Source organism: Diachasmimorpha longicaudata, chromosome 3, assembly GCF_034640455.1.
Source record: "Diachasmimorpha longicaudata isolate KC_UGA_2023 chromosome 3, iyDiaLong2, whole genome shotgun sequence".
NCBI classification, from domain to species: Eukaryota; Metazoa; Arthropoda; class Insecta; order Hymenoptera; family Braconidae; genus Diachasmimorpha; species Diachasmimorpha longicaudata.
Genome location: NC_087227.1, coordinates 10,506,340 through 10,521,174, shown reverse-complemented (window position 1 = coordinate 10,521,174; position 14,835 = coordinate 10,506,340). Strand labels below are relative to the sequence as shown.

The window sequence follows — 14,835 nt, the reverse complement described above, 5'->3', positions numbered from 1 at the left end:
CATTTATTCTGAAGCCAGAAAAATTTCCGCTGAAACGTACAGTGTAAACAAAGTCATGTTCTTCAACTATTGAACTGCAGAGTTTTTAGTCAAAACCAACGAGTCATTATCAATTGATTATTTTTCAAAAATTCCCAGTCTTGATTTTTTGCTCGAACTACTGCATTAATGATAATTTGCATTACACCTGAAATTTCTCTGGCCACGTACCATCAAACTCTCCACCACCTTAAAAACTCCCAAAAAAATCCTCTAATAATAGAAACCATTCATTTACCTTCGATATCATTTTGATCTTTGCAATGTGAATTGTTTGGCAACTCAGTGAGGTACATTTGTTGTTCAGCAATGAATGAAAGTACACTCTGAAGTGCCTGTTCACGATCAGGTGGTTTTCCACCCTTGGAAGACGTGCTAGCGAGGCTTTTAGTGCTTTCAAATTTGACTAGTCGATAAAAATCCCGGGTAAAATCCGTACCAATTGATGGTGAGTCTTGATCATCACTATAACCAGATAGAGCTGCTGATGAGCGTTTGCTAGAGCACTCGAGAATGCCATCCTCGCTACTCCAGGATGCCCCGGGACTTGATGCATAGGGCCAGGGCCCAGAGGATCTCGTGTCCATGAGTAGTGCGACGAGCTCACCTCCAGTTCTATCAGCCAAATAACTCGCACCATTCCAGAGACACTCGTTAGCGTCCTCCTCGAGCTCTATGGGATTGTGTTCCTTTATCGCTGGAAGTGTGGGCGCCAGTGAACGAGTTTCTTCCTTCCAGGTGGGCTCAGTGCGGAGGTCTTCAGTGGAGAGAGAAAATGACCAATCTTCCAGTTCTGCACGATCGTACTCCAACTCCAGGAGGTCTTTGTGTTGTTGAGCACTTCTGGAGTCGTCCAATCTAGACAGATGAAACATTTTATATATTTTTAAAATTAAATTATCATCAATTGAAAACTTTCCGGATATGAACGGAAAAATATTGAAAACTCAACCAAGTGTTTAGTCTTGACAAAATAATTAGTAACTATCTATCTCCGGCATTCAAACTTTACCTTAACCACTGCTGAACATACTCGGCGTCCCACCCCTCCTCCTCCACCAATAGCAGACTGGAGGAGCCAGCAGGACTGGGAATATTATAAGGAGAATGAGTTAAATTGGCTGTCGCAGCAGCCAACTTGAGATACAAGTGGCTATCAGAGAAACTCCTCATCACATGCTGATAGGGTAGAAGGTCCTTTGACGGTGGATAACTGTGTCTTGGATTGATTCCAACAGTGAGATTCAAAGGTAGAAATAGAACATCGGGATCAGTGGTATCGAGGGCGACGAGACGAGCATCGGGGGACACGTCAGCTTCAGTTTCGTCTGTTGCTTCTTTGAGGTCCTCCAAACCACGTGCTGGTTCTTGACGTGCACCCTCACCCTGTACGTCTGACGACATTGTCGAGTACCCTTCGTCCCTGTTCCCACTCTCCGGGCTCTCACTCCCCTCTTCCTCGGATGCTTTTTGACCTAGAGGTGGTAAAAATGGAATAGGGATTTTCTTGAGAATGGAGGAAAAATTTAACTCTTCTAGATCCATCATCACACTTAAATGAGCCTCATAGATCCCAATGGCCTGAAATTTATGAGAATTCAATCTTACCCAGAGGTCGATTTCGCCGGCACTTAGCAGTGGCCATCACAGGAATTTTGAGATTAAGTGACCGAGGCCTGGAAAGGGGCACCCAGGAGGCGTCGAGCCCCAGTGCAGCCACAAGAGCTGCCGGTCCAGCCTCGATAATACTTTGAATAAGCTCCGTGGGACTCCCCGGACTCGCTGCACTCGTAGCTTGAGCCAAAAGGCCAGACAATGCACGATTCTGTGCCTCCAACTCTCTAATCCGCCTCTGGAGAGTTCCAATTTCCTCTCTCAAGCCCTGAAACAATTAAATGGCAACTTTATTCTACAATTCATTATTGCATGAGTCTACAATACATCTTCAAGTTTTATACTGATGGTTTTGTTTATCTTGGAGTGATCGAGACTTGGTTGCACCAAGTAAACGTCGAAATAGACTATCAGCCGAGACAAATATTTGCAAAATAGCCATTCGGAAGCGTATGGCTAATTAATCAGCAAAAATAAATATAGCATATGCAATGAAACAGTAATTATCCTTCTTAATTTATTTTACAATGGGAAATGCCCTCCCCAGGTCGATTTGTGAGCCATAAATTTCTTGAGAGGTTGCCATAAGAACTCTCTAAGCAATCGATATCGTGTGCGAAAGATAGTCCGACCGGGCATTAAACGTGTAAAAATGGCTTGAGCCTGAATGTTTTAAGCTGTGGTGCTCTACTAAGCGATTGAATATATTCAAAATTAAAGTAAAGGGAAGAGGTTGAGGACGTTTGCGTTGGAATTTAATGTTTATGCAATTAACAGTTTGAAAATCTACATTTTTTTGGTATTAACAAGTCAAGTTTTAAGGAAATTTCTACGTTTTTTTATACTATGCCATTTTTAGAATAGAGAAGTTTCATCTTCACTTTACAAGTGCTTCTAGATCGAGATAAACAAATTATCGAACAAAGTTCTCAAGTGGAAATTCCTCTGGCTGTCTAACTGGTAACAAACCTCATTTGAAATTCAAATTATCAATGCAGTAGCGGAGTAGAAATAAGTGAATTTCGACATTTTTGTTGAGTCTCTATGGAGATTATGTATTAGTCTCATAGCTGAGTGATTCGAAGAGGAAACAAGGAAGTAAAGCTGTTCGTTCTGGCACCCACAAGAAAAGTTTTTATTTGAATTAAACAAACGGATAGAGTCGAAGAGCTTCTGATGAAATGCAATCGTAATACTAATGCAATTGGTTTCCTCCAGTAGTAATCTCTCTTCTTTTTAAAAAAGATAAAAAAAATAGGTTTTCTAACGAATCAATATCGATGGGTGATGAAAACGATTTCCGATGACGGAGGTTTATTTTAAATGAGAGTTTGTCTTTTCGTGAATCAAAATTCAACATAAATTGAATTAATAAATTTCCTCAATAAATACTGCGGTGAGGAGGAGACCTTATAAAGTATAATAATGAAATGATAAAATGCGAGAAGAATTCCGCAGCAAGAATTTCGTGCTAAGAAATACGCTCGCACCGGAATTCCGTCGGTAAATAACACTGAGATCCCCTCAACTCGCCCGGTGAAAGACTCATCTTAATTTGAAAACTGCAGGAGCCAAGGAAGAAGGGAATGAGGATAGATAAAAAGCATTGAGCAGTAAATGAACCTTTTGCGATAGCAGTGCACGAACCACCTGGTTGGCAACGTCGTCTAAACACCTCTCGTACTGTCTCCTCTGTGCATCAGCGTCACGGGCTAATGCAACGTGCTCAGTCTCCAGTGTCGCTAATCTAGCAACTAATGCTGCATGTACTTCACCAGCGCAAGCAGCCTCTAGTCCACGTAATTGTCCGCGCATCGATTCATTTTCCAATTGTAGTTTTGAGATTTGATTTTGATACTGATGTACTCGAGTCTATAAAAAATACATGCACATTCAATTGTATACGAAATTATTCATTAAAGTGATACGCACTGATTCTTTTAGACTTTGGGATTTCAAAAACAATTTCATTTAATTTGTTTTGTCATTTTTTTTGGGTAATTTTCGAGAGGAAAACTTTTATCACGTAATTTCCATTTGAAAATTTTAATATTCTGATCGATGAATACTTTCCAGTAGCCAAAATGAAGGATTGTTAATAACGCTCGTGTTATTAGTGGAACGGTGGGGTTTAACGTTAAATTAGGGTCGCCAGGAGGCTGCCAGAGACAGGAGTGCTAATAGAGGGTGCGTGTGCTTGATTTATAACAGAGTCTGGTCTATACTCTGCCACACATTCACCTCCAACTCCCCCTCACCGCCTCGTCTCTTCTCGTTCATTTTCAGGATGAGTTTAATGCTTACACGACCCGCGGGGAATTGACCTTGAATTTTTTCATGTAAAACCTGTTTCCTTAAAATGCTAATGATTTTTATCCCCCCGGCCCCACTCCCCCAATTTATCAAATTTTTTTCCGTCCGATTCATTACTTTTTCATTGGGCAATTTAACGGATCAATTTTAATGAGTATCTTCGTTGAGAAAACATCAGAGCTTTAAGCGCACCGTGCGCAAAGCAATTGATTTACGCACACTAGACTATTTTGAATAATAGAGTTGGCAGATAGTTTTCTCTGATACAATACGCACTATAAATTCAACTTTGCAATTAAAACCAAATAGTTGGAAAATTTCCAGCTAAAATGTATAGATACCTCTATTTTATTATTTTCAGAGGTATTTTAATTGTTCTGAAACAGTAAGCCCCGATCAATATAAAGTGAAGAAGGAAAATGGGAGAGGCTTTCAGGACTAAACGGTCCGTGAACACGGAGATAGCGTTTTACTTATGATCGTGAAATTTTAGGACAGCGATTATTATCTCTTCGGTTGTATGAATGATTTTCCCTGATGGCAGCTCTTTTATATCATTAAAGTACATCTATTACTCGTTTTAAAACCTTTAACAATTTTATTTTACTGGGGAATGTCCGAGCAATAGTTTAGACCCCATTTACATAGAAAGGGCAGGAGAATCCGTGGAGATTCCGACAGACGTTTCATTTCCTCATACATTTCGATACATAATACGATAGAAAAAGAGAATAATAGGGAAAAACCAAAGGAATTCCATAGAAAATCACAGTGGTTGTCTGCTATTCTATGGCAGCTTTTTTTTTAATAAAAATGTCTCAGGGAAAACCCTCTGAGAAGCCAGTTTTTTTCTAATTCGATGCATAGACATATCGCTTGTCAATTTTTATCTGTATTCTATTTTCTTACGAGACAAGAAGAAACCCCTCAGACAAGTGTCATCGCACTCTGGCTTCCCCCTTCGGAGAGTTAACTCAACCCCAAAAGATGACTATAATGACACGCGAGGGGTGGAAGTTCGATGTGCGGCCGACAGACATCAGCAATTTTTTTTTGTTCGTCCTCTTCCTTATTTTTTTGTCACCGATCGTTTCTTTTATTTTTTACGATTATGGAGCCATTCTGGGGGCGTTGTGGGAAGTGCCTTCATTTTTTTTTTCTCTAGTTTATGATTTTTTTACGGTTTCTTTACCTCGTAAGATAGTGTCAGTGCTGTTCTCTCCTGTTTGAGTTGTTCTGCCCTCTGTTTGTGTTGCAATAGTCCACGTGAGGTTTCCTCCATCCTGAAATAACAAATAAACGAGAGCTTTAGCAGTTAGGAATTTAAATTGCACCTTTTAAATTTATATAGCGAAAGTTTTTAGTTTAGAGAGGCAACGCAGTCCTGGGGCTAATTAAATTTGATAGTTTTCGAATAAAGAATATGTTCTGAATGAATAGCAGTCGTCTCTGACAATGACAGGTTCTCAGGAGACACCTGTATTTCATACCCACGTCATCTTCGTGGTTTAACGGAAAAAATTGAAGAAATGTTATAACGTTTGTTAACAATTCGTCAAGCAATTCATAAAAATGGTAATAATTAATAACCACCTGCGTGGACAGCAGACATGAAATAACTCCCTAAGTAGCGCTGGTCTGCGGTCCAAGACATTGACTAATCACTAGTGGTTTCATTATCCCCCAGATTTATTCACAAAATCATGTTGAGCCATTACTGGCCTCTGGTGTTAGTCGGTGATTGATTATAGTGGTGTTAAAGCCACCGGGATATGTGTAGGTACAGATGAACTGTACAAACACCTTTTGAAAATTATATCTTCTCTAATCATTTTGTCACCCAAATGCTTTTAGCCTTTTATCTAAATTAAGTACTTTCACGGATCATAATATTTTCCGCCAGCTGTTATCTGCTACTGACAAATGCTATCATCAAACATTTTGCATGGAGAGAGCCTCCAGAGAATTCACAAGAGGACATTTTTCAGGTTCTTTCGCTAATGGAGTAAAAAATCAAAGTAGATACGAAAAAAATATTGATTAATTATTGGAGAGACTATATTTTATTATTTTTAGGATATTGTGATTGTTAAACGGCAGGAAAATCCATTTTTGAAATGCACTGATGTTCTTAGGAAGGTGTAAAGTTTTTTTGGTTTTAATTTTTATGCAGAGAAGTCACAGAGGACCACCCGATTCATTTCAAAGCTCAAGGGGTATCGATCGGATTATTTCTTCCCCTACAATTTCGACCAATGGAATCGTTTCTGTGGGGGACTCTACAGGATTTTATTTCAGAAAAAATAATGAAGACTTTATCTCACGGGTTTAGTTTTCGATTTTTGTGTTTTCTCAGTGAATTGACTTTTTGACGTAAAAACATACGGAAATAACGAACAAGTTATATACACATCTCATTGATTATCAGTGACACACCCCTCGAATATTATCGTCAGGGCCAAGGTCGAAGAATTTTTTCTCGTCTAATTTCCGGGTGTTTTTGTATCACCCTCCAGAGGTATTTCGATAATATCGTCGTTGTAGGGGAATCTACCATTCATCGGTTTCGGTAGCCAATGTTATTGGTTCGTGGAGGGGATGTTAGGGAGGGAAAAGGGGAGAGGAGACTAATATCGATGATTTACCACAACCTATCGTCGGTTATTGCAAACTGATATATGGGACTTCTTTTCAAATTTATTTTCTTAATTTCCCAATTTTTTTCTTCCGTTGAATTGTCAAAAATAAAAAAAACCTAATAATTTACTGGAACAGTGAAGAATTTTAATAGCAAACAGTAGAGATGTCGACCCGGGTGAGTTAACGAATTTTTTTTAATTAAGAAGAAATTTAATGTACCTCGCCAATTCACGCTGGAGGTGATGCACCCTCGCTCGTGCTCGTTCCGCCTCGGCCGTAGCCTCGCGTACACGTGACTCGGCCTCCATTCGCAGTCTCCGTTCTCGTTCCACATCGCGTTGTGTCGCCTCCCTCTGTAATAACAAATAAAACAAACAAAAACATTACTTAAGGAGATTGTTCAAGTGTATGCCTCTCTCATTTTTTTTATTCAGTCGTTGGTGGAGTACTCCAGGTCGTTCCTCTTTGACATCGATATTACACATTCCCGGAAGTGACTACACCAAGAAAAATTGTTCATTTGAATTGAATAAATTTTATTTTAATCAAATCAATGGATTTATTCAAATGACTCACGATGAAGTTTTATTTAAACTCAGACTTTTAACGAAATCCTCCAGAATGCGAATTTATTAATATAAATAATGTGGGGTCTTTATAAAAAATTTATATTCGTGGTATCGAACCCTTCATCGTCTTTTATTTTTTTAGATCGCCCTTAGATAGATGAAAGTTGTTAACAAAATCATGTTACCAAATAAAGACAATCAATAGATACATCAAACACCGTCACAATTGTTATTTGATACATTTCATCTTCACTTTACTGTCAATCGCAACACTTCTCCTCCCCATTTTTGCAGTAGACGTCAGCCATGAAATGGAGCAATCGTATTGGTAAAAGCGAAATACAACGCGCACACAGAGATACGTCAATAAAACGTCGCATCTGTGATCCGCTATTTCTCCTTTTTTCCTCTCCGTTCCTTTTTTTTATTATATGTTTTCACCCCTCGGACTATTGTACCACTGTCTCGTCACTATTTCCTACACAAAATAAACGTACGTATTTTATCGGGAGGGGAAAAAAAAAATTCGTCTGTACACTGTCAAACTCTAGACCGTATCATCTAAACGGAGTTTATTGGATGGAGAGGGTGGAATGGAGAACAATGTTATTTTCCTATTCGATTTTTTTTCACTCTCGGAAGTTGAAAAACATTGTAACAATATAAACGCAAACAAAGAAATGGATTCAACAATAGAGAACTGTATAAAATAGCTGGAGCACTCCTCTTTTTTACATATCAATTAAAGAGATAAACAATTTTGAAAAAAATGATAAGGGAAAATGCCTACAACAGAAGAGTCAAAAAAAAATTGTCGAAGAAATTTCCCAGAAATCCTCGTTTCTATATTTTTTATTATTAAAATTGTTTACTAGACAGTTAATTTTATATTGAACTACGTTAGCGCTGACTTGATTCAATTTTTTCTACTCAAATGTCTCAATAATGGGATGAACCTTTCATGTAAGAGACAAGTTCCCTTGAGGGATGAATATCATCGAACAATTTTTTTTATTTACTTTAATCAGAGTCTATTGACCCGGAAGTACCTTGGAAAATAAGGGTAGAGAGGAAAATAGGAAAAGCTTTAGGACGAGAATTATTCATGAATGCAAATACGTATATTGTCGTGCTCCATTGGTCACAGTACACCCCTATGTACGTCGACAATGTTCCCTGTAGGTCGAGCATCGGGGCTCATCTCCAAATTTGTAAATTACACTCCAAGCAGTGATGGAAGGGAAAAATCTCATAATGATTTTCACCGATTCTCCCTCTTCATAAAATTTAGTTTTTCAATTTTAAACAAAAATCTATTAATTGAACTGAGTAAATGCTTTCCGTGAGTGCTTATAAGCCACTCATGAGGTAAATAATTTAATGGACTCATTCTAGTTACTGAATGCATTATAATGATCAATGATAATGAATGTTTTTTTTTTTAGAAATGACTCAGCTGTCGTCTGTTTATACTACTTTACCGAGACGAGAAATTTTTGAGATTTCCCCCACCGATGGTTTAATGTACACATTCATATAATCCTCCGAATTCGCGGGGAGTGCTTGAAATCCTAAAACTCGAAGTCGGATTTATCATGAAATTTTTAGGCGTTCAAAAGAAAACAACTTCTCAGCTAATGCGTTGGGCGTTGAAAGAGGAAAGCGCAATCGGGTAAAGGCCATTTGAGAGTTAGGGGTTTAAGGAATGGTCGAATGGATTTATAGAGGCTTTAAATCTCCCGCCTTTTGCCACACTCACCGCTGTCTGTTCTACCATCTCTTTCTCCTCTCTCTGAATTACATTTTATCGAAAATCACATTGTTCCTGAGTCAATAGATTCAAGTACAGAGCAAACTATCAAGAAAAAAAAAAACTCTTTATTCGTTCAGACTTAATAAAATTGATGTGATTGAAATGTTAAACTTTGGTGTCGAACTAAGATGTCTCTGCACCTTAAAAAAGGGTCTCAGTAAAGAGTAGTCAACTCCAACTCTTTTAACGTGAAAAATTTGAAAAAGCGCGTAATTAAAAATAAATATTTTACTTCAATTTCGCCCTCAAATATTTGTGAGTCGTCTGCTGTCACGTCATGCGAATAAAAAAAATATTTTCCATTGAAAAATAATATTAAACTTGCGAGGGCTTGTGTGCTAAAGAGCATATGAAATTCATAATGAGTCATTTGATATGGCGCGTGCTGCAAGGGGGTGTACACTAGTACAAATGTGGGTTGTGAATGCATTGGTGTCTCGAACGATGGATAGTTCTGCATGTACGATATACACAGGCAGGTGTTGGGTAACTCTCGATACAGCATTGAATTGTGTATTATACGACCCTTCCCACCGATGGTTTATAGCCCCAGCTGTCGGTTAGAATTGAGGGTGGCTCTTCAAAACTTCTCTCAACCCCTTTCTATGGATTTTTATTAACCAGAGAGGGATATTTGGAGAATTTTATTCAATACACCTTCCTCAACGAATTCAATATATCTTCCCTCCCTGTCATGAGGAATTCGAGGCTTAAGGGACAAAAAGGGATTTTATGAAACCGTTTTTTTATCAGCGAATCAAACAAGAGAATTTTTAATTCTAAATATGCAATCGTTTGTTACTATAGACTCCTTGGAGTGAGGTGTCTCTTCATTTCTATTTTTTATTCCGATTTGTCAATCGAATTGATTTGCCTCTGTGAATGATTTGAACGCGTGAAATTGTTGGAGATTAAAAATTATTAAATTGTTGTCCAATTTAATGCCCAAACGAATTTCAATGAGGACCTGAATTATTCACATGTCTCGTCGAAATTGAATGTTGAATATTAAATATTTGAATTGAATATTCAGTCGGGTACAGATTTGGTAGACTATGCAGTTCTAATGCCCCCAGTGACAGACTAATTTTCCTCTCTGTTTGAGAAAGAATTTGGGAATATTTTTCCAGCAATTAAAAATCTTCAAACAGAAAATAAGTAATTTTTTAAAAAGATTTTTCTCCATACTTGCGACCGAATTTCCTCTCGTTTTTCTGACCAGGAATGATCAGTAATTGGCCTTGGGTCAGTGAGGTGTGATTTATGTGTAAAATGGCGGTAAATTGACCGGTTAACTTTGTCCGTTACATCCCTAATTGGAATTCATGTAGAATGCAAGACTATCAATGTTCCAACAAATTTATAGCTTTGAGAGAAACAAATCAGGGGATATTCGGGGTGAATTATCATAGCTCATGCAGCAAAAAGTTCATTATCCTGGGCCCATCAATTCAAATGCAAATTACCCGTGGAATTAATACCATAGGCGCGTAGGTGCCATCAATTGTTATCATTCAATGTTGAGGATTTAATTCTACAGGCGTTTATTTGTCATTATCGCCGAGAGAATTAAAACAGAAACACATGGTCCTCGAATATATAACAGATTTATAATTTCTGGTCAACTGATTGGATAATGAGTTAATGAACCTCTAGAGTAACTTAATGGAAGGGAATAAATTATTGTGGTAACGATGGGGTTACAAATGCAAACTCTGCAACAATCTGACATTTTTCAGGAAAGTATTTGTACTCGTTCTAGAAATGATAATTGCGGTTCTGTTCCAATAATAGATAATTTAATAGTAAATGAATAGAAAAATCGAAAGTTACTTTCGTTGTAAAATTAATACCGCAATCAATTTTCGAATCCCTTGAATTGTTGGAGAAAATTAATATCGATAATATGAATTTAGGAACCTATTCCGTTGATGAAAACTGTAATCATTCAAATTATGCTGACGTTATTGCTATTCATGAGACAATTTCGCTTGGGACGAGCGTGAAACTTCCCCACTGAGTTCATTCAATGAGAGGATCAATCGAAAATCGATCGATAATGCTGCAGTAAATTGAAAGGCTTCCTGCCTCTTCAATGAGGCGTTGATAATTCAAGATCGATTAACGGAATATCAATGGAGCTTTGATGAAAACATCAGAAATTTCCTCACTCCAAGAGGACTTTTTCGGGGGGGATTTACTCACTTTAAGTGCGAAACCTATTCATTTACTTGATGATACGTCAATTTAGATCCTGACAGGGAATCTTGTTCTTTAAATTGCGAATGTGACTTAAAACCTATGGAGTAGTCAACTCGATCGATCATATCGATTATTACCATTGAATTTATCACGTTGTCAATAAATCAGCGAGTGATAGCCACTCATTCAGACCCATAACCCGTGGACTGTCCAGTTGTCACTTCAATGGCCCTGAATCAACCCATCCCTCAATCATCACGAGTTCCCACAGAACTCTCCAGCCCCATTGTCATTCATGATCCTCAACTTTTGTTCCTGTCCTCAAAAACTACATGGACTCACCCTGCTAAGTTTAGTTAGGTTGGCGCCCATGAGACGATGAGTTTTTGATGGGTGGACGGTCCGGGGGGTTGACTCGTTGTTGGAACATCCCCGTTCCGATGTTGCGGAGGGTGAGACCCCACCGCCTGGTGCTCCACCCCAGCAACCCACACGAGCGGCCACCCTGTCTGACCTCGTACTTGCTTTCGCAAAAAAAAATCGTACGTTCACCCTCTTACAGCCCCCACCTCACCTCTCTCTCTCTCTCTCTTTCTCTCGCCCCCCACTTATCCACCCCCACCCCGTTGAAATTTCACTGAAAATCCGACTGTCGGTCGTCAAAAACCTCCGTCAAACTCAACAGAAAAAGGACAATAAAGTCCGGGTTCGCGTACTTTCCCTTGTTTTTAAAATCCACAAATACTAATGACAATAGAGCCACCGACAAATGTTAGAAAGTCTTGAGGTAGATGGACTGTGAAGGTATGTTTTTGCACTATTTTTGAGGAGGAAATCTGAGGTAGATTAGATTTTTATTCACAGAAGTAGAAAAACATAATTTTTTCACGTCTTTCCGCCTTCTGCTGGCGCTTCTCGTGATTTTGTAATTCTGTCACGTACAAAGGATCGACACGCTGGGTCTTTGGCACTTTCTGGTTACGATCTTGTGCTCTGTTAACGTTATTCTTCAGCAATATTGTAGTTTGGATGGTGAAAAAACAAAAAAATTCGTAAAAAATCACTAGCACTTTGGGTCTTTTTTTCTAAATTTTCTTGATTTTTCTTAAAAAAGAGTTACCAACTGTTACTTAAGTACGGTCATGGCAATTGACGGTTTCACTGCAAATGTCGATTCATTATTTGATATGAAATAGGCACTGACGGATGTGGCAATTTGATGAAAACAATTCTTATTGTGCGCATTATTTTTCAGCGACGGTGAGATGGAACAAAAGTGCGTCATGCGTCATGGACGCCGGCGTACTGATTGGAGTTGGTCTAGTACCAAAGACTTGGAGGCTCTCTCCCCCCCTCTGAGTCAGTTTGGCTGTACACCCCTTCTCGTTTTGTCGACGACTGCGCAGTTGTCAACAGTACAATTGTTAAGGGGTGAATGAGGGAGAGCAGATTTCTTTCAAAATTGAATAATTCGAAATTGCCTGAGACGAATTACGAAAATTGTCATTCATTTTAATCATTGGTCTCAAAGTTAGGAAGATGATGAGTTCAGTCAGATGTCCATCGTTACTTTGGCTGATATTTATGACTGTAAAGTAGTGCAGTCAGTTGACTGGGTAAAACCGGCTTTATTCATTACCAGATATCTGGGAATTGGCTGAGTGAAATGTTAAAAATCTAATTTCTCTTTCAAGATTTTTTTTTAGAATTTGCGATGAGAGGATTTTTGTCATATACACGTTATTACCAGTGAAGAGAAGGACTGTAAAGGGTTGACATCCCTCGGCTCTTCCCCACTCTGTCACATGCCCAGCACGAATACGTTGGACACTTTTGGACAGAGACACGTGTACACAATGCGAAAAAAATACGAGGAATAATCGGGTGAGGAATTGCCGTTGCAACTGCCGACGTTGCGCCGACGTGCCACAAAGGCTCATCGTTTTAATTTATTATGGTTTTTTTTTTCCACGTTTTTTCGTCTGTGTTTTTTACTGGTGAACGGAAAACGGAGAAAGAAATGCGATAACCCAACGCTGGGCAGTGATAAATGCATTTCAATTTATAGCTCGATTCACATCGAAATCAACTTTTTTATTTTTTTTTTCACTGTGATTGTTTATTCGGTTAAATGCAATGAAATGCTGCGAAGTGAATAGAATTTTGAACGGTGCAAATGTAAGCGAACCAAGGGAATCGATTCAACTTTTAACGTTTGATTGAAGAGTTTGAACGTTCGGTTGAAAAATCGAAATATTACTTTATTTGGGTGTTGATCCACGCGCATCGTTCTGGTTCGCAGAGCAACATTCCCATAGGAGAATCCATCAATATCACCAACTCATTTGAAACTTCAGTTGATATTGCCCCAGCCCCCAGCAGAGACCAGAGATCTCCAAAAAAAAATCCCATCCCTCCGTTGACGGCTGGTCCTCGATGAGCGAATTAGAAGACCAAATGCTCCCCAAAGTGCAAAGTTATGTACCCAATCTCGTAAGTCCTGTTCCAGTTAGATAGTATTCAGCATCCCCATCCAAGCGCATCGTTATCCCATCAAAACCGAGACCGAAACCACATCACCATCTGTTACCTAGTGATTAAAAGCTACTTGACTAACAAACACGTGCATTCCCATTCAAAATTCCATTTTATCCCAGTTATATCATTCCAAAGGACATTTCATTTGAGAACGCATGTGATATTCGCAACCCCAATACCTCAACTCTCCGCGAAAAAAAATTTTGGATAAAAATTAAACCTCTAGAGGGTGAAATGTGGGACGAAATGACAATCGACCACTTTTAGGTCAACTTTTGTTGGAAAAATTGGACTTGAAAAGCTAATTTTTATAATAAAACTAACTTTCGTCCCTTATAAAAATTTATGCTCTTCAGACTAATTCTTTAGTTGAATAATTCCCAGCGAATCAGATTGGAATTAAAAAAAATCCTCTAACTGCACCATATTAGCGCTAATTTCCTCCCCTCCTCTCCTCCAAATCTACATCTCCCCATTGTGAAATGGTTATCGCGCCTGCAAATTATAACGACCCCCTAAAAGACCTAAAATCTCTCAAATGACCTAAAAAAATAACCGGAAAAAAAATAATGAAAATTTTATCACAAACACAACAGTTTGAATTGCCCGATACGATTATTGCAGGTCGTATTCGAAACTCCTCTAAAAGGTATTGTTTATGCTGTGGAATGGGAATAGGGTGAGGGTATGAGGAGGAGTGCGAGAGAGGAGGCGAGCAAAACGGTCGATATAGAGCGGCGCCAGGGATCTTCTTAGGGTAGTAGTTCCGTTTTAAATGGAAAGGGAGTGAGACAACGACCCTATCGTTCATCTTTGACGCCTCCGAATTTGCTTCTTACATTCCCCTCCCCCTCCTCCCTCTTCAGTCACCCTTTCCCCCCTTGCGCTCATGTTGTGCGGAACCTTTGGACCTGAGATCAGAGACGATATAAATTTCAGGTCGAGATTTACGAACAGGTCCCTTCCAATCGATGCAAAAGACCCCGAGGTGGACCTTTTTATATCACCCGAACACGACTATCCATCAGAGTTTATGGTCTTTCATGATTTTTAGAGGTACTACCTTTGGTTTTTTTTTTCACCAAGAGTTTCGGAAAAAGTGGGCGG

At 38.9% G+C, this 14,835-nt stretch overlaps 1 protein-coding gene across 5 annotated transcripts in view; it reads right to left on the bottom strand.

The window, feature by feature from the left end:
* LOC135160693 (uncharacterized protein) overlaps positions 1 to 14,835 on the bottom strand; it is an 82,741-nt gene that overhangs the window by 3,529 nt on the left and 64,377 nt on the right. For 2 of the 5 annotated variants that reach the window (XM_064117515.1, XM_064117516.1), the window contains exons 5-10: positions 6,826 to 6,959; positions 5,159 to 5,249; positions 3,277 to 3,525; positions 1,648 to 1,921; positions 1,052 to 1,514; positions 278 to 897 (exon numbers count right to left, since the gene is read on the bottom strand). In XM_064117515.1, the coding sequence (XP_063973585.1) occupies positions 278 to 897; positions 1,052 to 1,514; positions 1,648 to 1,921; positions 3,277 to 3,525; positions 5,159 to 5,249; positions 6,826 to 6,959 (1,831 nt within the window). Of the gene's footprint in view, positions 1 to 277; positions 898 to 1,051; positions 1,515 to 1,647; positions 1,922 to 3,276; positions 3,526 to 5,158; positions 5,250 to 6,825; positions 6,960 to 11,532; positions 11,745 to 14,835 lie in introns of those variants that run through there. The other 3 variants (XM_064117520.1, XM_064117517.1, XM_064117519.1) reach the window with 3 other exon arrangements.